This window comes from Doryrhamphus excisus, chromosome 6 (genome assembly GCF_030265055.1).
Source record: "Doryrhamphus excisus isolate RoL2022-K1 chromosome 6, RoL_Dexc_1.0, whole genome shotgun sequence".
Taxonomy (NCBI): Eukaryota; Metazoa; Chordata; class Actinopteri; order Syngnathiformes; family Syngnathidae; genus Doryrhamphus; species Doryrhamphus excisus.
Window position 1 is genome coordinate 15,178,861 of NC_080471.1, and position 21,754 is coordinate 15,200,614.

Sequence of the window (21,754 nt, forward strand, 5' to 3'; positions counted from 1 at the left end):
ATACAGTTCTGGCATTTGAAGTTACTGTATTGTATTGCCTACAGTATTGATTTATTGTCTTCTTCGCTGCCATCCATCCTAACCTATTATCATATATAATTAAGAGCAGAAGCATCACATGATGTTCAGCACGCTTCAGGCTGGATACATTTGAATATATAAATAACAAGAATACATTTTTTTTTCAAATGCTTTGGGCTTTGAATCCACTTATGACACATTTATGAAACGCAGGAATTAATTGAGTGCGAAAACGTCACCGTACAAAAAGATAAGAACACAACGTTTCACACGTACGGATGCTTTCACTAAAACTAATAGTAAGCATACAAAATCTTCTTCGACTGCAAATAACATTACCAAACGACCAAAGCAGTTGTCAGTTCACGTATTTACTCACACTCTAAAGGTTGTTTTTCGCTTCTATGAAGTACAATGTCGAGTAATTGCTCATTCGATGAAATTGGAGATTTCCAACTGGACATGAACGCCTCATTAGAAGAATGGTAAGTCACATGACCCATTGAAGCGGAAGTACTTGGCCGGTGTTATGCTAGCACTGTAAGCTAGCTTCTCCTGTCTGCTATTCACGTCCTGTGCACAACATCAATGGTCAGGTGAGGAATTTGTTTTTAAAAGGTTCAATGTTCAATTAATGACATTCGACGTGAAACTGTGCACCCAAACGGCGTACGGCGTTTGTGTTTATTAGCTTAAACTGCTAACTTTTTCTGTCGTAAATCAAGCTGCTTACATTACCACATTAATATTGTCTCTCTTATCTGTATCTGCTATTAGTTAGCAGCAAACAAACATTTACAGGATTGGCATTTGTTAATTTACACACTGAAATACACAACAGTGGGTCATGTGTTAGCAGCAGTCATGTGACTCACATGAGAGTGAAGCAGTTTGAATATTTTAGCTAGTTTAAAACTTTGCTCATGCTTTCTCTCCTAATATTGATATAATGTGTGCTGACCATAACAAGCTCTAAAATGGTCAATGGAATGATTCCTATGTTTAGTAATGAAAACATGGAACTCTACATGGAAATAAATTACCTAAATGATTTTAAATGTGGTTGCTTCTTTGCAGGATGACCCAGAAGCACTGCCTGGAGGGTCAGGTTTACTCAGTGCCTCTCATCCAGCCAGACCTGAGGAGAGAGGAGGCTGTTCATCAGATAGCAGATGCCTTATTCTACCTGGAGACCATCTCTACAGATATTTTTAGGCGGTAAGCTTAACAAAAGATGCTTAAATTAATGCAAAATGCTTAAATTAAAAGCAATTTGTGTGTTGCTTTCAGGGTGTCAGAGAGTGTAGAGAAAAACCGGCAGCATATGCGGAGTGTCACTGACCGTATCCGTCTTGTTCAGGCGCGTGTTGACAGGATCAAAGGCAGTAAAAAGGCCACCAAAGTAAGACAACAACGTAGCGTAAAATGCTGATTTATGTTTGACATCTGAGTGTAAAAAGCATAAATAATTAAGATATCATTAAGGTTTTAAATGGCAAGGCTTATATTTTCTGGGTTGTGCTTTTAGGTGTTCTCCAGTGCCAAGTACCCAGCCCCAGACAGACTCCAAGACTACTCGTCTATCTTCACCGGAGCGGGTGACCCTTCGCTACAAGCCCGTCCTCGACAGAGGATACAGAACAAACTTCGACCCTTTGACGAGAAAACCTTACAGGTGAGGATTTTTTTTCAATGGAATTAGCTTGATAATGAGCACTTAGAGACACTTGACAGGTCGTCACATTGTACCCTTTATTTTTGCCTCCCGTGCAGGAGAAGTTGGTCTACTTCCCGGTGTGCGTAGGCAATAAGAAGAAGTCTGAGGATGAAACAGAGGAAGGGCTGGGCAGTCTGCCTCGCAACGTGTCCTCCGTCAGCTCCCTGTTGCTTTTTAATACCACAGAGAACCTGTGAGTCCATGTGCACAAACACATGAGCACAATGACAAAAGATAATGTTAAACATTCTTTTTTGTGTGTGTTGAAGATATAAGAAGTATGTATTCCTCGATCCTCTGGCGGGAGCTGTGACAAAGACACACACGACGATAGAAACTGAAAAAGCGGAGAAGCCTTTTGATGCTCCTTTGTCCATCACAAAGAGAGAACAGCTGGAGAGACTGGTAACGTTCTCCAAACACCATATGGACAAAAGTACTGGGACACCTGCCCATTTGCTTACACAGATGTGATTTTTTTTGTCTATTCAGCGAGATAATTATTTGTGAAGTCAGTGATGTTTGACAAAGTTGATTTAGGTCAGAGAATCCTTCAAAGTCCTCCACACCAAAGTCATCCAAGCATGCTTTTATGGATGCCAACAATTGTCCAAAATATGTTTCTAAAATGAGACCTTAAGTGCTGATTGCTTGAACTGATTCAGAAGTGTACCCCAACACTTTTGTCCAGATACTGTAATTTCCGGCGTATAAGCAGTCTATCAATTTATAGCTAAATATTACATTTCCTGGGCGGCACGGCGATCTTGTGGTTAGCGCACAGACCTCACAGCTAGGAGACCAGGGTTCAATTCCACCCTCAGCCATCTCTGTGTGGAGTTTGCATGTTCTCCCTGTGCATGCGTGGGTTTTCTACGGGTACTCCGGTTTCCTCCCACATTCCAAAAACATGCTAGGTTAATTGGCGACTCCAAATTGTCCATAGGTATGAATGTGAGTGTGAATGGTTGTTTGTCTATATGTGCCCTGTGATTGGCTGGCGAAGACAGCTGGGATAGGCTCCAGCACCCCCGCGACCCTCATTACATTATTACATTTCCTATGATGTTAGAGTGCGGCTTCAGGAAGTAGTGATGTAGACGAGTGAAGTGGAAGCTAATGCCACTTTTTGGAGGTGTCATGCACCAATATCTGACACATTTTAGGTGCGTTTGATGAAGTTTAGAACTACTACAGCTTTCGTTTGCGTTGCTCAGATCACTCACTCAGTCCACTAGCACCTCAAAGGCTGGACTACTGCGTATGAAGAGTGTAGATCAAGCTTAATGGCTGATTTGCCTTCAGACGAAAGTGACAACAAGAGTGACAACAAAGGGGAGAGAGACTAGCAAAGTGTGTGACAAAGGAATTATGCGGCAGTTCAGTGGTGATGCTGAAGAAGATGTCTTGAGTGGTTTTGAAACTATTCATGTTGCACACCGGAAATTATGGTTATGGCACTTTTTTGTAGTTAAGATACATTAAAAGTCAATATTGACGATCTGTCTCATTTGTCACCACTGTCCACAGACGGCAGAAAACTATTTCTATGTACCAGACCTGGGTCAGGTGCCCGAAATTGACGTCCCTTCGTACCTGCCAGACCTCCCTGGCATTGCAGATGACCTGTCTTACAGTGCCGACCTGGGTCCTGGTTTTGCCCCATCCGGACCAATACACATCATGCCTGAGCTGCCGTCCTTCTCAGTGGAAAGCAACACAGAAGGTAGTTGTTACATTTGTCCATCTGTGTGTTTATTTTATACTTGCATTATCTACTATTTTCAAGCCTTGATTTCACTTTTTTTTACATAAAATTACCAACAATAGAAAGTGAGGAGCAGGGTTCAGGTGGTAGAGTGGTCGTCTCCCAACCTGAAGGCTGTGGGTTCGATCCTCTGTCCTCCTATAATCATGTCCAAGTATCCTTAGGCAAGATACTGAACCCCCATTTTCCTCCTGATGTTGCATCATCATTAGGAAAATATGTCTCATCAATTGCTTTCTAAGTTATAAAGTGACTTTAAGTTTAATTTCTGGTGCTCTTGTCATTATCACACTTCTCCACTTTGTTTCACTGGCACCTTTCCGATGTGGCATCACAAAAAAAACACGAGAAAAAAGTAGAAGTCGTAGCTTTAGACATATACTATACTTGTATGTGTATTTTATATCTAAATGTTGACTGACTTGTCCTGTTTATTTCAGGGTTCCAACCTAATGCTCCACCTCCTCCTCCTCCACCGCCACCACCTCCCCTTGAACCTGCCCAAGCTACTACAGCCGGAGTGCCTCCTCCACCACCACCTCCTCCTCCCCCTCCTCCTCCTTCAGAAACATCCACAGACGGCTCCAGAGTTCCTAACTCAGGTTTGAAAGCGTAAAATAAAGTATACTAGAAATGCGGTGAACATATAAGTGACTTCATCATCCCGACTTTGACTTTTAGGCCCAGTGTCCGGTGCCCCCAGCGAGGTGGTTGAGCCGTCAGACGGCAGGGCCAGCCTCCTGGAGTCCATCCGCAACGCCGGAGGCATTGGCAAAGCCAAGTTACGAAACGTAAAAGAACGCAAGATGGAGAAGAAGAAACAGAAGGAGCAGGAGCAAGGTGTGTAAATGTTCTTTCTGAATGACAAATCATGTTATGTTTTAATCTCACAAAATCTTGCGAAACCCCTACTGAATTGTGTAAAAGTGTAAAAAGAAATTAAATCTAGGTGTTCTTTTTTCCCCGTTGAGGGCCACCTACTGAAAAATCATAGGATGTGAGGGTCCACATTGATATTTGACATCATACTTAATTGTCATACTAGTGTAAAAATAAGTTAACCACCGTTAATATTAAAGCGTAAGAACAATACAATAACCAATTTAAAATTTTAAGGCACTACGTCGTTCTCTGACGTTGTTAATTGCCAAGCAAGTCTAAAAATAAGTTAAATATTGTTTATAAAAAATTTTAAAACAATACATCTGACAAAGGCTTATTGTCTTTATGTTAACATACTCAATTGGTATACAAGCACAAAAAGAAGTTGACCACTGTTAATAATGAAAAGTAGTAATGAAAAATCAAGTTTGGACCATCAGGATATTCAATCAACACCTTTGTGAGCGTTTACTACAATTACTATACTTGGCTACCTACTATAATAAATTGCTGTGCATGTAAAGTCCATACAGTAATATTTTTATCAAATTCATGTTTTAAATGTATACTGTAAAGCTTCATTGTTACATACACCTTCATTATGCATCATGAATTGGTTTGCATTTCAAGCAATTTCTATTTCTGAATTTCAACTTTGCTTCTCAAATTCTGCTTCCTGTTTGCAACCATGATTCAATAATTGAATAGGAATTTAGAAGTCGGTGGTTTGGAAGTCATTCTCCATTCAATTCCAAATTTGTACAGGCCTGCTTCAACAATGAATCGAAACCATTATTCATTGACTCCTTAGTCACACAGTGGTGCTGGAACTACATTTATAGACATAGCTGCCCTGGTGTAGACTGACGGAGTTATTAGGGCTGTCACAAGATGAGATAATACACAACATTGGGTCCACAAGATAAGATTTTAACATTAATTTTAAGAAAAGTACAATGAAAAAAAAAATATGACTGGAGAAAAAACTTATTTCACTGTCACAAAACAATGCAGGTATGTTTTGAAATAAATACTCTCACACATTGACGCTAAACGATATTGTCAACTTCTTTGAGACCAAGTAAACCTCTAAAGTTATGACTTTTTGGGGCCAACAATTCCTTGCTATGGCGTTTAGCTTTGCAATCATAATTTTCCCTTCCAAATTTCTACGACGCCTTTTTTTTTTACTGAATCCTCTTACTGCTTGTTTGGAGGCGAGAGACAATTAAAACAGACGTGCATACACATGGCGTGTATTATTGCAAAACTGTTTTTTCTTAATGAGAAATCTCATGTTTTAATCTTGTGACACCCCTACTGTTAATACAATATTAATGCAATCAGTGATGAACATTGTTTAACTCGTAGTTCCATGGCAGGGAGAGTTAAAATAAAGCACTTGGATTGGATTAGATTTCATTATGCAGCTGTACCTAATAAAGAGTTTTCTCCGGTTCCAAACTAGCATATTATTTATTGTTTCATAGCAGTCGGAGCGACATCAAGTGGTGGCGACTTCATGTCTGATCTCTTCAACAAGCTTGCCATGCGCAGGAAAGGTAATGAGAATGAAACATACAAAGATGCCGCATGGATATTTGGGAAAAGTATGTCCCATTAAGAACGTATCCTCTTTTAGGTATTTCTGGCAAGGTTCCATCAGGTGGAGAGTCAAATGATGCTCCCACCGGAGCCGGTGGCGCCTTTGCAAGAATGTCAGACGTCATCCCACCACTTCCCTCCCCACATACAACAGCAGACGATGAAGACTGGGAGGTGTGACATTGCGGATTTAATCATTTAATGCACTGACAAAAAAAGCATTTGATAGTCCTTGATAACTAGTGAATGTACTAAACTAGAAGTATTACATAACATTTGTAAAAATAAGTGCAACGTTTATGGCTGTCTTAAGTTACAAATGCTTGTGAATCATGGAAGCATTTTACTCACACATTCCTCTTCAATAAACCAATGTTTGCATTACATAACATGTTCAATATTTAATGTTGCAAATGAAAGTTGTGCTTCATTTCTGCATTGTAGCTCCTTCAATAATTTACTTCAACATGCGGTATTTAAAAAATGTTCAAACCATGTTACGGACTTAATCTAGCTTGTCAGAGACATTGTGTGCACAAAAGTACTGGGCCACATTTGTCTAGTTTGAGCCTGGCCTCACGTGGAAGTAATGGCCTCAAGTAGGGGAACAACTATTTTCTTCTTTCTTTCTTCTACCCGTGTAGTAACCAGCTGCCCAATACTTTCATGTACTCTTCATTTGGCCACATTATTTCCAATTTCCTTCCCTGAACTTGGATGCTCTCATGCAAAAGCAGAACAAAACAATATTGAACAATAAAAAGTGCAGTGCAGTGAAAACAATACAACATCCCCTGAGAGCTGTTAAGTGGAACACATTGTCAAATGTAGTCAAGAGCCTTATTTCTGAGCTCCTCCTGCATTAATCTGTCAGCACTTTTAGGGTTCTACAATGCTCGGTCATGTCACAGTTGAAGCTTGTTCTGCAGCTTTTTCTCCACAAAGAACTGCAAGAGGAGAACAATCCATGAGGTTTTCATGGTCTAAACAAACACTGATTAAACCTTCTTCTGTGTTCCTGCTCCTCACCTTGCGTATGGCGGCGAAGGCGGGGCCGAAGCTTTGGTGCGTGCTGGTGCGGTTTCTGATCCACGCTGGTAGTTTAGAGAGGGTGGAGGGACGAGAGTATCGCCTGTCGCAGAGCAGTATGGAAGAGTAGTCGCCCCGGTGACGGATTGCTCTACCTTTTGGCCGGGAAAGTAAATACACTTGAACCTTAATGACTATTAGATCCTCCCAGTAATAACAGTAAATGAACAGTAATCTATAATACCTATTGATTGATTGACAGCCTTCATGCAGAGGTTTTCAATTAATGCTTGGCCAGGGCTCCTCCCTCCGCTGTGTGGCTGCAACAAAAAATGTTGCACACGGTCATTAAGTACACACAAATAGAAAAAGGTAAACCAGTGTGACATCTTACCAGGTGTTTGTCCAAGTAAGACATTTTTTCCTGCAGTTCGGGAGATTTGATGTTAGGGTAAGGCATTCCCACCATCACCACGCATCTGTGTGACATGTACACATGACAGTGTGTCACTTACATCACAAACAGTGGCGCTAGAACCTGCACACAAACACACACACAAACCTGCCCAGGTCATCAGAGAAATTGATGCCCTCGCTCATCTTTCCTCCAACCACAGAGAAAAGCAACGCTCCTGTTAAGCCACCATCTTGCAGAGAACACCTCTGAGGAAAAGAGAGATGTCAATCATTGAGAAGACAGCTTAGGTGACAATCACGACAGTCATCAGGGGTGTTGGTGTTACCTCAATACAACGGGAGAACTCGCCCAGTACCTGCTCCACCTGGTTGGCCTTCTTTGGCTCCTGGAAGATCTGAGGAAATCAGGTTGCTTGCTTTAAAAGGGGAGCTTTATGACCAATTTTAAGCAAACATTTAGAACATTTTCCTGTTCTCTCTTCATGACACCTCTGTCAGGTGTCCTCATTTGCCTTATTGTACAGTTACAAACTGTATCTTCTTCAAAGACTCATATATAGTACCTTCTTCTTGTTGGCCAGGCGAGTCAGAACACCGCTGGACTGCCAGTGGGACACGATGCGCCTGGAGTACTCATATGAGGGGAAGAAGCACACGACTCCACCTGGTACCACGTTACAGATGTTGGAGAGGATGCGACCCGTCTCATCCATCTGTCAAACAATACACTGTCATTTGTGTAATAATACAGATAACCTGTACTGCGTTATTATGTGTCAGTGCTACCATGTGAGGAGAGTCTCTGTTCTGGAAAGTGAAATCTAGCTCCTGACCGGATGGACCACTGCATAGGACGATGGGAAGGAGGTTCTCAGGTGGAATTACATGACCTGTGGAGGCAAACATACAGTAAATACAAATGATCTACATATGGAGTCTTTAAAGAGCACTATTTACATCACAGTATTGTGTGAAGTGCCCCACTTCCTGATTTATACTTTTTGTGCACGATTGTCACTCTTCAATATTAGTCAATGATAACACAAATGAACACAAAATGCAGTTTTTAAAAGAAACATTTTATAATGGGTGAAACAAATCCAGACCTACATGGCCCTGTGGAAAAAGTGATTGCCCCCCTAAACCTAATAACTGGTTAGGCCACCCTGAGCAGCAACAACCGCAATCAAGGATTTGCAATACCTTTGCAGGATTGTTGTAATTCAGTCACGGAGGGTTTTCCAGTATGAACCGCATTTTAATGTCATAGCACAACATCTCAATAGGATTCTTCTGCCATTCAGAGGTAGCCATCACACTACCCCCACCATATTTTACTGCTGGAAAGATACTGCTCATATGATATTCTTTTTTCTGAAATGTGGAGTTACCTTTACGCCAGATGTAATGTTACACACACCTTCCGAAAAGTTCAGCTTTTGACTCATCAGTCCACAGAGTATTTTCCCAAAGTTCTTGGGGATCATCAAGATGTTTTCTGGCAAAAATTGAGACAATGTTCTTTTTGTTCAGCTGTGGTTTTCGTCTTGGAACTTTTTGCCAAGTGATGTTTCTTATGGTGGAGTGACCTTAACTGAGGCAAGTGAGACCTGCGGTTCTTCGGATGTTGTTGTGGGGTGTTTTGTGGACCTCTTGGATGAGAAGTCGCTGTGCTCTTGGGGTCATTTTGGTTTCCAGGTCACTCTTGGGAAAATTCACAGCTGTTTCCGCTCATTTCGCCATTTGTGAATAATGGCTCTCACTGTGGTTTGCTAGAGTCCCGAAGCTGTAAAAATGGCTTTATAGCCTTTTTCAGACTGATAGATCTCAATTAAAATCAGATATATTTCAACAGGGGAGGCAATCACCTTTTCACACAGAGCCATCTCTCTTAATAATAAAACGTTTCACATAAAAACTGCATTTTGTGTTCAGTTGTATGCTCACTGACTAATATTTACATTTGTTTGATGATCTGAAACATTCAAGTTATACATTTAACTGTGTACCCTGTATATTATTTATTAGTAAGAACCCTTAAAGTCTGGAATAACTGCTCAGTATTGAGGGATGTGGCCCTCACAGGTCTTAAAAGGATGTGAGGGCGATGGAGAATCCCTCTACACCGTCCCAAACATGATGGGAAATGGGCCACTTACCACAGGAAAACTCTGTAATGCGCTCTGCTTCCACTCCGGCAGAGAAGAGCAGCTCTTGTTTGAAGTCTGATACCTACACAGAGCAGATGTGAGCACCAAACATTTTAGAACATTCTAATTTTTTTGTGTTTTAAGAGGAACTCACAGGCTGCATAGTTCCTCCAGCGATGATAACGGCCCTGCACTCTTTCAACACCTGTGCAAAGGGGACGGCCGGGTTCAACAGGAGGAATTTGATGCTGCTCTCGGACAACGTACCTACACAATTACATGTTTATGTACATTTTCAAATCTTTCTTCACTAATATTTGTGGTGTGTCTTTAAAGAAGTACCTTGTTTGTGTATTACCACCCGACCATCACTGTTGCTGTTGGTAAGGGCCATAAAGAAGCCCTCCACTTGCATCATGGGTGAAGCAGCCTGCACAGTGTCAACCTCTACCGACCCCTGTTGGTCGTTGGGAGGAACTACAGACAAGAGCTTGGTTATGCTCATTAAAGCTCATTTTTTTGCATGTGCTAAGTGTATAGGGCTAGAGTTTCTATGGCAACTAATTATTCAAACGATACCTGCCGTCTAATGTAAGCATTTTCTATCAACACATTTTCTGTCGTGGGGGTTATGCTGGAGCCTAACCCAGCTGACTTCACCTTGGACGGGTCGTCAGCCAATCTCATGTGGACAAACAATCATTCACACTCACACATTCATACCTATGGACAATTCATGTTTTTGGAATGTGGGAGGAAACCGGAGTACCCGGAGAAAACCCATGCACGCACAGGAAGAACATGCAAACTCCACACATTTCAGAGATTCGAACCCAGATCTTCCCGATCTCGTGACTGTGTGGCCAACATGCAGCCCTGAAATACATTTTATTGTGATTAACTACATCCTGCACTGAAAGCAACTAAAATATTAGAAAAGTCTGTACAGTACACATACACTCCTACTAATGATTTTCATGATGGAATTTGACAAGCACGTGACTTCTGACCTGGTGCCATGCTCTGGTTGCTCTGCAGTGACTGCAGGTAGCGATTCAACCCCTCTATGCGGCGGTTCTCTTTGTTGGACCTAATCGGAGCGTGCACACTCATGCCTGAACCTGCATATTTCTCCACAAAACCACCCAGCTGAAAAACAGAGAGAGAGAGGAAAACACGGTTTGGGTTTTTAATTTAACTGCAACTCAACTCAAAATGTCAACGTGCTCCAGACGTACTTTTCTGCTGATCATACTCTTCTCAAAGTACTTGTGCAACTAGCGAGGGAAGGAGAAAGTTCATTTCATCAATATAAAACTAACAATTCTTCTAATTACTGTGTATATTATTTGTGCTTAAATACAGACAACCACCTTAAATAAGTTGATGTTGTCAATGTGGGCTTTGAAGAGGAAGTTGTTAATGGTCAGCATCTCTGTTGCTAAAACAAAAAATAAACAATTGTGTATGAAGAGTTTCAGCCAGATGTGTGTGTATGTGTGTATGTGTGTGTGTGTGTGTGTGTGTGTGTGTGTGTTGCCTGACCTTCTTGTGAGGTTTGGCTTTGTGGATTCTGACCAACCTTCCCTGTGGGGACAATATATGCATGAACACTGGACGCCCTCATAACAGACGATAAAGGTTGTTGTGACAGTTTTAACGTCTTGGTTGTAAAGTCAAAAAATGCTTTCAGGCCAAACTTGCTCACCTCCCAGAACTTGCACGAGCCCCTCAATAACAAACAAGACCTGTTTAATGTACATCACATTCTTGGCCTTCAGGCGGCTCCTGAAAAAGCACATATTAAAATATTAGGAATCACAAAGTCTGCAAATAAGAGTACTCACTCGAAAAATATAGTATTAGAGAATGAATACAGTTTAATACTCACTTGAAGCGTTCAGCATACTGGCTGAGCTGAGAGTGTGTGCGGCAAAGCTGGACACAACAATGTGAGTATATCACCACAGGCCACGTATTGTACAGTACATAAGCCAAAAAATAACAAGCTAGTGTATTAGATATGCAAGCTGTTTACCTGTGCGCCGCTGAGCTCTGCACTGTGTATGCAGGAGAGTGTGTCGCTAAGGTTGTGGGCTTCATCTATGATCAACACCTGTTCACACAAACATTCCACTATCGACATTAAGATAGCCGTCTGCTCATCAGCAACTTCACCGCCGTTTTCTACTTTTGCGTCATATAGAAGCAAACATCAAGTCCTACCTGTCCATTCAGCTGAATCCCTGCTGCCCGTCTTGTGGCTTCATGCAGCACCATCTGATAGGGCAACACCACCAACTGTACCAATGCAAACAATACGAGCCGTCAAAGTACTAAAACAAAAAGAAAACATTAAGTGAGACAAGTACAAACCTGTGCCGGTGAAACAGAAAGCCGTGAGGCGTAGTAAGGACACGAACGACTTTCCCTGCCAAGCTTCAAGAGTTGTTCGATATCATGGACGGTGCCAAGAACTTCATCCCTCATCTGCTGCAGCGCCGAAGCCCTGTTGTAGGGACAGACGCTCTTGGCTGGGCCTCGCTTCCTCTTTGCTTCTTCATCGTGATGCAGCTTCTCTGCAATATGATCAAATACATACAATAATACTCACGGTTGTGTGGAATATCATATCGAGAGTCGTTTAAAATCTTTGCACCTCTTATGTTGCTTAAATAAGTATTTTATAGCGTGTCTGGATCAAGGCTGAAGATGGCTCTCACCGTGTTTGTTTTTCTGCATCTCCATGCAGCGGTCATTAATACGCTGAAGGCTGCCGAGGCGTCGCACCTCCTCATTGACACAGAGATTCTGCAAAGAGAGAGATTTTGTTGAAAGAAAGTCAGCTACATGAACCACTACATCGCCAATGTCTTCACAAAGTCATGGAGTAAATCCTAACATCTTAGAAATCGTCTCAAGGTGTGTTTGTGTGCTCGTAACTAATGAAACAGAGTGGTAACTTAAGTAAAGAAAAAATAATAAAATGATTACCTCCAGATCCATGCAAAAGTTTGATGTAAAGCTTGAATGCAAATCCATGGCACTTTTGCATTGCAAAGATTCTTGTTATGAAAGAATTATGTATTATACAAATGATTAGTTATTATTAGTAGGGGTGTCACGTGACAACATTTCTCGTTCAGAAAAATGTGCACTGCCATTTATCTTTCTGTTAATAAAAGTGTGAAAATGTGTATATTTCAAGGCTGCACAGCGGATGAGTGGTTAGCGTGCAGACCTCACAGCTAGGAGACCCGAGTTCATTTCCACCCTCGGCCATCTCTGTGTGGAGTTTGCATGTTCTCCCCGTGCATGTGTGGGTTTTCTCCGGATACACCGGTTTCCTCACACATTCCAAAAACATGCTAGGTTAACTGGCGACTCCAAATTGTCCATAGGTATGAATGTGAGTGTGAATGGTTATTTGTCTATATGTGCCTTGTGATTGGCTGGCGACCAGTCCAGAATGTACCCTGCCTCTCGCCCGAAGACAGCTGGGATAGGCTCCAGAACCCCCGCGATCCTTGTGAGGATAAGTGGTAGAAAATGAATGAATGAATGTATATTTCAGACAAAGTTGCAAATGGTGATTAATCATGATTAATTAAATTATAAACTTAATTATTCAATTACAAAATTTAATAATTTGACAGCCTAATTTAATACCATCCATCCATCTTCTACACCGCTTATCCTTATTAGGGTTGCAGGTGCTGGAGCCTACCCCAGCTGACTTTGGCTAGAAGGCGGGGTACACCCTGGACTGGTCGCCAGTCAGTTGCAGGGTCCAATTTAATACCAATACTATTTAAACAATTTAATATCGGTTTTGGGTGTATGCGTTTACCTGCCGTGAGCCCAGCGTGACCAGACTGATGTCCTTGCTAAAGGGACTCTTCTGGACCTCGTGAACAAACTGGGTGAGCTGTGAGTGGGTGCGACTGCAGTAGTAAATCTGCAAAAGTGTAACATTTTGATTCATATCACAGGACACGGAAACATGCTTCAACCTTTCCAATCAAAGTATTTTATGCATCACCTTTGTGACATGCTCTTCGACCAGTTCATCCTCTTCCTCTTCTTCAGTTCCACAAAATCTAAGGATGCAAGCACTCTGTCGTTACTGCACAATTACATGACAAACTTGGATTGTTCCAAGCGTGACGACTGCTCTCACCTACTCTTTAACTTGGATTCATCATCGCTTTCATACTCCACCATGATAAGATCCTCGTCATCTTCACTTGCTGGTGCATCAGCTTCAGCCTCTTTACTGAGCTGCAGCAACTTGAATGCTTCATCTTCGTCACCACTCTGCAGTGCACACATAAGAACAACACTTTATTCTTACACATTCAATTCATTGTTAAAACAGCAAACCAACAACAATTTTAAGAACAGGCTGCAACTTACCTTTCTTTTCACTGCATACTTCAGTTGAACATTGTTTCTAATCACTTCTAACCGCTCCTCTCTCTTCTTCCTTTTCAATTCATCCTCCTAACACATAATAGAGACACATTTGTTAGCATCCTACAAGAGAGGGAGGTTTTCCCATCCATATGTGGACATGTTTACCTTCAGCTTTGACACCAAATCCCGTTCAGCCTTTTTTTGGACAAAGCTGGTGATCCAGTCAGGTTCTGCAGATGAGTTCTGAGAGGAGGCCTCTTCTTTAGGTGAAGAAAGTGCAGTCTCACCCTCCTGAAGCAGAGCAGCAGCCTCTCGCCTCTTGTTGGCCTCAAAGTCTGTAAGCCAGCTCAGTGCTCCGCATATCAGACTCAGAGATTTGCCCTGCATCAGAGGATACATGCTGTAATTAAAGCATCATTGTATTGTTCTGCATTTCCAAATGGTCTAAATAAAAGTTGTAAAAATGAAATAACTGGGGGCTTAGGCCACACTTATGCCACACAAGACTATACTAGCCTACCGTCCCAGTAGGGCTCTCAAAGATGCCAACTTTGCCTTGGTCGAGTGCACTGTACAAGGAGCGCATGAAGTCCTCCTGGATGGTGTAAGGCTGGTAGGGAAATGGAAAGTGGTGTCTGCCATTTTCCATGATGATCAATCTGAGGAATTGTAGGAGACGCTCATGTCCTCTGTCAAACATAACAATACTAATACTAATAAACATATGCATTATTCAAATACATGTTGACCAGAACACATAGTTTTGGATTGATTTGATGGATTCCCTCAAATGGGAAGTGCCATTAAGCATCACTGTCAGATGTAGCTAGCACTGTTACTACTAGCACTATTACTATCACAACAATTCAACTTGCTGCCAGACGTATCTTCGCTACACCGTTTGTCATAATCGGATCACAATAATCCCCATAACCCTTAAACGCAACAGATAAGACAGACAAAAGTATTACCAGTCTTGGGGTTATTATTTTTTTCACTCCCGGCTTTTTAACAACCGCGCCAACGGGGAGAAATGGGCACAGAATATGACCAATAGTAAGGCAGCTCAGGGGAGGAGCGCGTGTTGTAACGTACTGAACAGCATTCTCGGGCGGAACTCTTGGAGGTTTATAGTTTATATGTCATGTTGATGAAAATATTGTATTTGTTTGGGATACAGATCAGTATAATACAGTTACATATGCAAATATTGACGAATTATGTTCTTAATAGATGCATTTACTCGTCAGTAATATGTATTTGTGTCGAGCTTTCTGGAGATGATAGCGGTTTTATTTAACGCTCCGAGTATTTCCCGTGATTCATTGCAGAATGTCTGGAAAGTTCTCTGCTTTGCTTTTTTGAGCGCTTGACAGTTTTCGATATAGTGCACAACGACGTGGACTTCGTATATGCTTGCAGTCGGCATAAATTAAACGCTTCACAGACACCATCAGCGCTCCTTTATCACGTTGCATTGTAGCTTTCGCACACTTGGGTAAATTAACCGTAATTATTATTAAGCGTTTTGTCTGGCGTTAGTGCAGTTGCAGTCATTGCGTTGGTGGTTTGTGACTGGTAGTCAGTTTCGGTACTCGCTAATTTGTGGTTGCAGGTCAGAGCAAGAGACGCCTTTCTCCTTATTTACAATGACTGCCGAGGAGCAAACAAGCGAAGGACAACACACCATCCAAATGGAGGGAGAAGACATCACGTCAAAGAAAGATGGAGGCGTTTTGAAGGTTCATTTTAAATGCTTAATTTAAACCTTCTAACTGGTGTGTTAGCCAGGGTGTTTTGCTTTTTTGCACTAGATTCGTATGCTAACACTAGCCGTTGTTGGTTAGCTCGCTAGCTAAGCGACTAGCAAATAAATAATGGCGGTTTCTGTGTTTATTTACTAATCACGTGGATGAGAACAGTGTGGTTAATTCGTCATTCTCACTGTTTCATAACTTTCCATAAGCGCCGTAAGATAGTAAGATGTTAATAAATACCAGTTGTTCACATGCCAGATTATATATCAACATCCATAGATAAACACCACAGCCAGATTAACACTGCAGTGCGAGGCACTAGACTGCAGCTTTTATATTTTATTTTTTGACTAATAGTGAAATCTAACTGTTGTTTTCAGTTGGTCAAAAGGGAAGGTACAGGCACCGAGCTGCCAATGACAGGAGACAAGGTGTCTGTGCACTATGTGGGAACCCTCCTGGATGGTACGGTTTTTGACTCCAGCAGAGAGCAACAATCGAGGTTCTCCTTCGAGTTGGGCAAAGGTTGGTTCCTATCTCAAAGAGACGTCAACATTCACTCTGTGTGGGAGCAACGAGTTGTTTTATTTTCAATTCAATCCTACTATCCTCCTATGTCTGTCTTTGTGTGTAGGTCAAGTCATAAAGGCATGGGACATTGGTGTGGCTACTATGAAAGAAGGCGAGCTCTGCCAACTCATCTGCAAACCAGAGTATGCATATGGCTGTGCGGGCAGCCCACCCAAAATACCCCCAAATGCTACGCTTGTTTTTGAGGTAAGCCTGACTTGCCTGGAGTTCTGAGGCACGTTGCACAAAACTCAGATAAGCCAGGATATCATGGCTATCCTGGCTCAACTTATCAATTTTTCGCAAAAGTAGGACAGTGGAAGGTGGGATATGTTCTGGCATGAGTTACCATGGAGATTTGTTTTGTTCTGTGGAACTAGACTGCTAAGGTCCAGGATCTATTTAATCTCCTCTCCCTTATCTCAATCAGCAGTCACCATAAATTGAAACCAATAATGACTACACCGCCCACTACATATTATCATATTCAACTACACCCACTGTCATTATTTCAACATTTGTGATTATTCATTTCAATCACTGTAGAGGAAATCAGATCATTTATTTGATTATTTGCATTGTACCACATACTAATGCCATCTATCTAGCAAGTTAGGTAGGACTGGTGCAGTAGCACCTCTACTGGTTGCAGCCAAGTAGTGTACTGTGCTTGTAATGGACTGTATTTCTGATTTGTGTGCTCGGAGTGATAGCGTCTTTCACTGGTGAACAGTAGCAATTGACGTGAGACCGCATATATTATTCAAAGAGTCATTTTTAATGCAAATGTCCATCCAAAGTAAGATGAGTACATCACTGTCAAGGCAGCAGGAGCGTTAGGAGTGAGTGTTGTGTCAAAAAGACAACATTTCATAGGTGTATTACTTGTGGAATTTCATCTTTTGCTGGTAGGTCCCGAACATTACCCTCACGAATAACGGGGATCGGCTGTAATCAGAACAACTCTAATAAATAAAACTGGATATATTCCACAAAGTCATAGAAATTATAGTAATACAGCAGATTAGAAAGTGCCATTTAATTCATGCCGTCGGCCCTCTTGCAAGTAATTAATGACAGTAGCATCCTTGTACAAAATGGTTATCATGACTCCAAATAAGACTGGAAATAATCAAAAAAGTCAGAAGAATTGCAGTAATACAACAGTATAGAAGTAAGCTGTGGTGTGAATGAACAGTGTGAGCACAGGCCAGGAGAGGTTGGGGGAGTCGGCCCAAGTTCAACAGGGTATAAACAACCTAATTTGATTATGTTCTTAAAGATCAATTAATCGACTAATCCATCATCTGAACCTGCAGGTGGAGCTTTTTGAATTCAAAGGTGAAGACTTAACTGAAGGTGAGGACGGAGGAATCATCCGTCGTATTATCACCAAAGGGCAGGGATACTCCAAGCCGAATGAAGGATCCTCTGTTGAAGGTAACAAATGGTATATTCCACTTGTAACAATCTCCTAATTGCAGCATTTAGCAGGTAGAGATTCTTTTGGTAATTGTCACTGACACATTATTGATGAGGGACATTTATTGGCTAGAATGACATTGGTAAATGTACTAAATGATATAGCCGAAAATATGCAGCATTTTGGAAAAAAAATGTATTTGGTTCTCCTCTCAGTGACCCTGGAGGGACTCTGCGAGGGCCGTGTGTTTGATGAAAGAGAACTCAAGTTTGAGATTGGGGATGGAGAAAGTCTGGGATTGCCGAATGGAGTGGAGAAAGCCATCATGGCCATGGAGCAGGGAGAAGAAGCCATATTTCACATCAAACCCAAGTAGGGTCAATGTGTTGGACATTTAAAAATCACTTGCAACGGGTTAGGTCACGTTATTTAATGTTATTTATTTCTTGCAGGTATGGCTTTGGGAATGTTGGAAATACCAAATATAACATTCCTGGTGGAGCAATGTTGCAGTACAAGATCAAGCTAACGGCCTTTGAAAAGGCAAAAGAATCCTGGGAGATGAATTTGTCCGAGAAGTTGGAGCAAAGCAGCCTTGTTAAAGAGAAAGGCACACAGTATTTTAAGGTATGCTTGTGCAAATACAGTACATTGCTTCAATTAACATTGGATTCATTTTGTGAGGTATTGCTTTTATTTTGCTTCAGGAGGGAAAGTTCAAGCAGGCATCCGTGCAGTACAAAAGGATTGTGTCATGGCTTGAAAACGAGACTGCTTTGTCCGAAGAGGATGGGAAGAAGGCTAAAGCGCTGCGGTTGGCTGCTCATCTGAACCTGTCCATGTGCTACCTGAAACTCAAAGAGCCCAATCAAGCTCTGGAGAACTGTGACAAGGCAAGCCACTTGACACCTTTGAACTATAGGAGGTTTTGTTCATACATGTAACTCCTTTTGTAAGTACAATTTTAGTGTAAATCACAATGTATACCTAATAATTAAGTTAGAAGCCAAACAAATGTCATAATAAGATTATTGGGAATAATAAATTGGGGGGAAAATGGTGTTAAAGTTCAGTTCAGTTAAAGTTAACTGAAAATAACAAAAGTGACGATGTATTTATGGGAGTGCATCATAAACATGACATGACATGACACGAGGACCACCTGCACAGAGAAGACAATGATGCAGTGATTGTTTAAAGGAGACCCATGCTCATTTTTCACCCCTTTTTGTATTGAGTTGTGGACTCCGATCGAGCAGCTACACACAATAACCTGCACAGAAAGTTTTCCATATCTTCTGCACCTATTCCAGCTCTATTGCCTTGTATTTACAAAACTGTCCTTTAATTTATTCCACTCACAGCCCACCCCTGGGCACACCAGCTCCACTGTGATTGGTCCCACTTAGCTTGCACAGCTAACAGCTTGTACCCGGACACACCCATATAAGGAAGTCTGGCTCATTGTGATGTCACATTGGTCCAGTGTTACAAAGAAAATCTGAAACCGAGCTTTCAGGTCTCACTTCCGAATGTGCAAACCTCATTATCTGAAACTTTGGCATCGTTTAACACAACAATACAACATTCTAACTACATTTGTAGGTCAGAAAAGTGGAAAAAGCATAATAGGTACCCTTTAACGAAGCCTGTGGTGATTGTAGGCCCTGGAGTTGGATGAGTCCAATGAGAAGGCATTGTTCCGGAGAGGAGAGGCACTGTTTGGCATGAAGGAATTTGACAAGGCCAGAGATGACTTCCATCGTGTTGTTCAACTCTATCCTGCCAACAAAGCTGCCAAGAGCCAGGTATGGATTAGATAAAATGATATACTTTACTTAAATCAGGGCTGTCCAAAGGGAATGGGTGGGAGGGTGCACTTGGATATATTTTGTACCTGCCAACATGTATGCAATTTTCCTACTCTACATGCATTTGCTGCTTTCAGTTGAGTGATTATGCTCCTGGGTCGAGGCACCGTCGCACTCCTGCACTCCTCCCCCACACATATATATAACACATATATATAACACACATATATATATATATCTATATATATATATATATATATATATATATCGACCAATTTTTTTTTTACATAATTGATTTTAAACAATTTATTGTTTTATATAATGAAAAGTATTTATTTAAAAAAACAGAATAATTTTTTGGGTTTTAAATACTAATTAAATGTATAAGCAGCTCTGTGTCTTTCAGTGCATTTCTAAGTCACTGCTACAATGAAATACTGTTAAATGAATGCTCTGGTATTGTCAATCTAAGAATTGTCAGTAAAAGCGGAATGGGAATGTGCAATTGCACCTCAAGGAGTAGGAACTAAAACTTTCTTATATTGCGCTCCATTAGGTGCTTCTGTGTCAGAGACAAATCAGGGAGCAGCACGAGAAGGACAAGCGCACTTACGCCAACATGTTCCAGAAGTTTGCAGAGAGGGATTCAAAGGTAACTGATGCTCCTGAAAACACACACATGGTAAATGCATCCACAGTGGGTGACAGAGATTGCTTGATTATGTTTGTGTCTCCTCTCCTCTGTAGAAAGCGGCTGATAAGAGCAAGGACAATGGCGGTGGTGACAATGAAGAAATGGAGATCGAAAGCGGCGAAAAGGCAGCAGAGAACGACGCAAAATCCTAAAGGCTTCTCGCATAGCTCCGACTGTATTAACAATGGTTCCTCTGTTCTTCAGACTTTTGTTACTTCAGCTATTTGTGTTTAAGACTGTGTGTGTGTGTGTGAGATTGAGTGTCAACAAGAGCACTGACTTTGCTGACTTTCTTTGTTCAGGCATCTTGTCGTCGTTGTCGTCGTCGTGATGGCGAAGCCAGCAGGTGTGATGTGGTTTAAATAGAACATTAGCGTGCTACCGTCTCCCTTTCTGAAATTTTCAACCCACAGCTTAGAACTGTGCTTGTGTTTCACAGCTTTTCGTGTACAAGTGTTTGTAGAGAATTGGAAAGCCTTGACTTTTAAGGGCTATTCACATTGCACTATCGTTGTTCTCTACCCTTCCTCTTTACTAAGTTTACCATTCATCCATCCGCGCAAGCCATCGCTTTTGGGCCTACTGATCAATTCCTGGAGTTGTGGTGGATGTGGTGTGAATGCTCCTAAAGTACGTATGTAGCAGCAGGAGGTGTTGACACGTATGCTTTGTTAGTTAGACTCAGTTCTCTCACAGCGAAGATGAAATTATTCTGCTTAAAGCCCTTTTTAGGTTTGGGATTATCCACAGGTGCTTTGGAAATATTGACAGTGCACCCAAATACTTTTTCCCAAGTGTTGTGCTTGTGAGTTCTGAATTGTTTCTCAAAGTGTTGAATACAATATAGAAAATAATGAACTGGAATATCTCAACATGCATTAAAGCAGCTATAGAGGACACAATAGCTCCTTCGTCATGTAATCTACAGTCTTAATTTTCTGTCTTGTAAGAAGTTGTGCCGTTTCAGCATGTTAAAAGGAAGTTACAAGTCTCCTTCAGTTTCAGTGGAAACTAGTTTTAAGGGGTCTATGTTTTTGTGTGTTGGAAGGGTGTGGTACAAGGCAGGCAAAAGGATAAAATAAACAATAGCTACAACCTGCAATGCATGTCTGTGTGGAATATTTTGACGTATAGCCTTGTAGTCCCAGACACACTGTATGACAACTGGCCAAAGAAAATGTAGAACATATGATGTTGGACACGTTGCAGCAACTTCCACTCCTCCTGAAAGACTTGGAGTGTGTCAGATTTTATTGTTGCCCTGAAGATCACTTAATCACTTAACACACAATCTGTATTCTGATTCATCCCCAAAGGCGTTCGATCCAGAATCTGGCCTTTGAGGAAGATCTATTCCCTCAGAAAGAGGTGTCCCAACACTTAAAAGCTGCTTTGAATCTTAGCGTTTTCTGACAGGAAGTTGTTTTTAGACACATGCTCATAACATCCAAATAGAGTACTGTATTTTTAATATTTCCATGTAAAGCTGCAGGA

The 21,754-nt window shown here is 41.4% G+C and overlaps 3 protein-coding genes across 7 annotated transcripts; 2 read left to right on the top strand and 1 right to left on the bottom strand.

Moving 5' to 3' along the window:
- Positions 1-500: 500 nt before the first annotated feature.
- On the top strand, positions 501-6,381 carry wash1 (WAS protein family homolog 1). Of its 2 annotated transcripts, none has more exons than XM_058076000.1 (11): positions 501-617; positions 1,099-1,239; positions 1,312-1,423; positions 1,550-1,696; positions 1,795-1,931; positions 2,008-2,143; positions 3,269-3,464; positions 3,947-4,108; positions 4,188-4,346; positions 5,882-5,950; positions 6,031-6,381. In XM_058076000.1, the coding sequence occupies exons 1-11, from the start codon at positions 610-612 to the stop codon at positions 6,171-6,173; spliced, it is 1,410 nt and encodes a 469-aa protein (XP_057931983.1). In that variant the 5' UTR covers positions 501-609; the 3' UTR covers positions 6,174-6,381. The 2 variants fall into 2 exon arrangements, with proteins under 2 accessions (XP_057931983.1, XP_057931982.1); XM_058075999.1 differs by having other exon boundaries at positions 5,879-5,950; positions 6,031-6,380.
- On the bottom strand, positions 6,053-15,515 carry ddx11 (DEAD/H (Asp-Glu-Ala-Asp/His) box helicase 11). 3 transcript variants are annotated; one of them, XM_058075995.1, is made up of 28 exons: positions 14,977-15,515; positions 14,526-14,664; positions 14,171-14,386; positions 14,006-14,092; positions 13,770-13,906; positions 13,632-13,689; positions 13,440-13,547; positions 12,313-12,400; positions 11,966-12,168; positions 11,816-11,890; positions 11,628-11,705; positions 11,481-11,527; positions 11,298-11,377; positions 11,135-11,176; positions 10,963-11,030; positions 10,828-10,866; positions 10,600-10,738; positions 9,932-10,066; positions 9,744-9,856; positions 9,599-9,671; positions 8,226-8,329; positions 8,003-8,152; positions 7,766-7,834; positions 7,585-7,685; positions 7,417-7,501; positions 7,267-7,342; positions 7,023-7,177; positions 6,053-6,940 (listed from the first exon to the last, which is right to left on the bottom strand). In XM_058075995.1, exons 2-28 carry the CDS (start codon positions 14,652-14,654, stop codon positions 6,899-6,901), a joined length of 2,697 nt encoding a protein of 898 aa, XP_057931978.1. In that variant the 5' UTR covers positions 14,655-14,664; positions 14,977-15,515; the 3' UTR covers positions 6,053-6,898. The 3 variants fall into 3 exon arrangements, with proteins under 3 accessions (XP_057931978.1, XP_057931979.1, XP_057931977.1); XM_058075996.1 differs by having other exon boundaries at positions 14,526-14,694; XM_058075994.1 differs by having other exon boundaries at positions 14,526-14,987.
- On the top strand, positions 14,997-21,362 carry fkbp4 (FKBP prolyl isomerase 4). 2 transcript variants are annotated; one of them, XM_058075997.1, is made up of 11 exons: positions 14,997-15,131; positions 15,621-15,747; positions 16,143-16,287; positions 16,397-16,539; positions 17,652-17,772; positions 17,971-18,127; positions 18,208-18,382; positions 18,463-18,648; positions 19,420-19,563; positions 20,123-20,218; positions 20,314-21,362. In XM_058075997.1, exons 1-11 carry the CDS (start codon positions 15,052-15,054, stop codon positions 20,410-20,412), a joined length of 1,473 nt encoding a protein of 490 aa, XP_057931980.1. In that variant the 5' UTR covers positions 14,997-15,051; the 3' UTR covers positions 20,413-21,362. The 2 variants fall into 2 exon arrangements, with proteins under 2 accessions (XP_057931980.1, XP_057931981.1); XM_058075998.1 differs by lacking the exon at positions 14,997-15,131 and adding an exon at positions 15,199-15,503.
- The last annotated feature ends 392 nt before the right edge of the window (positions 21,363-21,754 follow it).

Coding starts and splice junctions, on each gene's coding strand:
- ddx11 (XM_058075994.1), bottom strand. CDS start 14,735: ATGCATATGTTTATTAGTATTAGTATTGTTATGTTTGACAGAGGACAT. Junction 11,528..11,627: donor CAGAGCTCAGCGGCGCACAG/GTAAACAGCTTG, acceptor TGTTGTGTCCAG/CTTTGCCGCACACACTCTCA. Junction 7,835..8,002: donor GCCTGGCCAACAAGAAGAAG/GTACTATATATG, acceptor TGATTTCCTCAG/ATCTTCCAGGAGCCAAAGAA.
- wash1 (XM_058075999.1), top strand. Junction 1,932..2,007: donor TTTAATACCACAGAGAACCT/GTGAGTCCATGT, acceptor TGTGTGTTGAAG/ATATAAGAAGTATGTATTCC. Junction 4,109..4,187: donor CTCCAGAGTTCCTAACTCAG/GTTTGAAAGCGT, acceptor TTTGACTTTTAG/GCCCAGTGTCCGGTGCCCCC.
- fkbp4 (XM_058075997.1), top strand. CDS start 15,052: ATGACCAATAGTAAGGCAGCTCAGGGGAGGAGCGCGTGTTGTAACGTA. Junction 18,649..19,419: donor CTCTGGAGAACTGTGACAAG/GCAAGCCACTTG, acceptor TGGTGATTGTAG/GCCCTGGAGTTGGATGAGTC. Junction 20,219..20,313: donor TTGCAGAGAGGGATTCAAAG/GTAACTGATGCT, acceptor TCTCCTCTGTAG/AAAGCGGCTGATAAGAGCAA.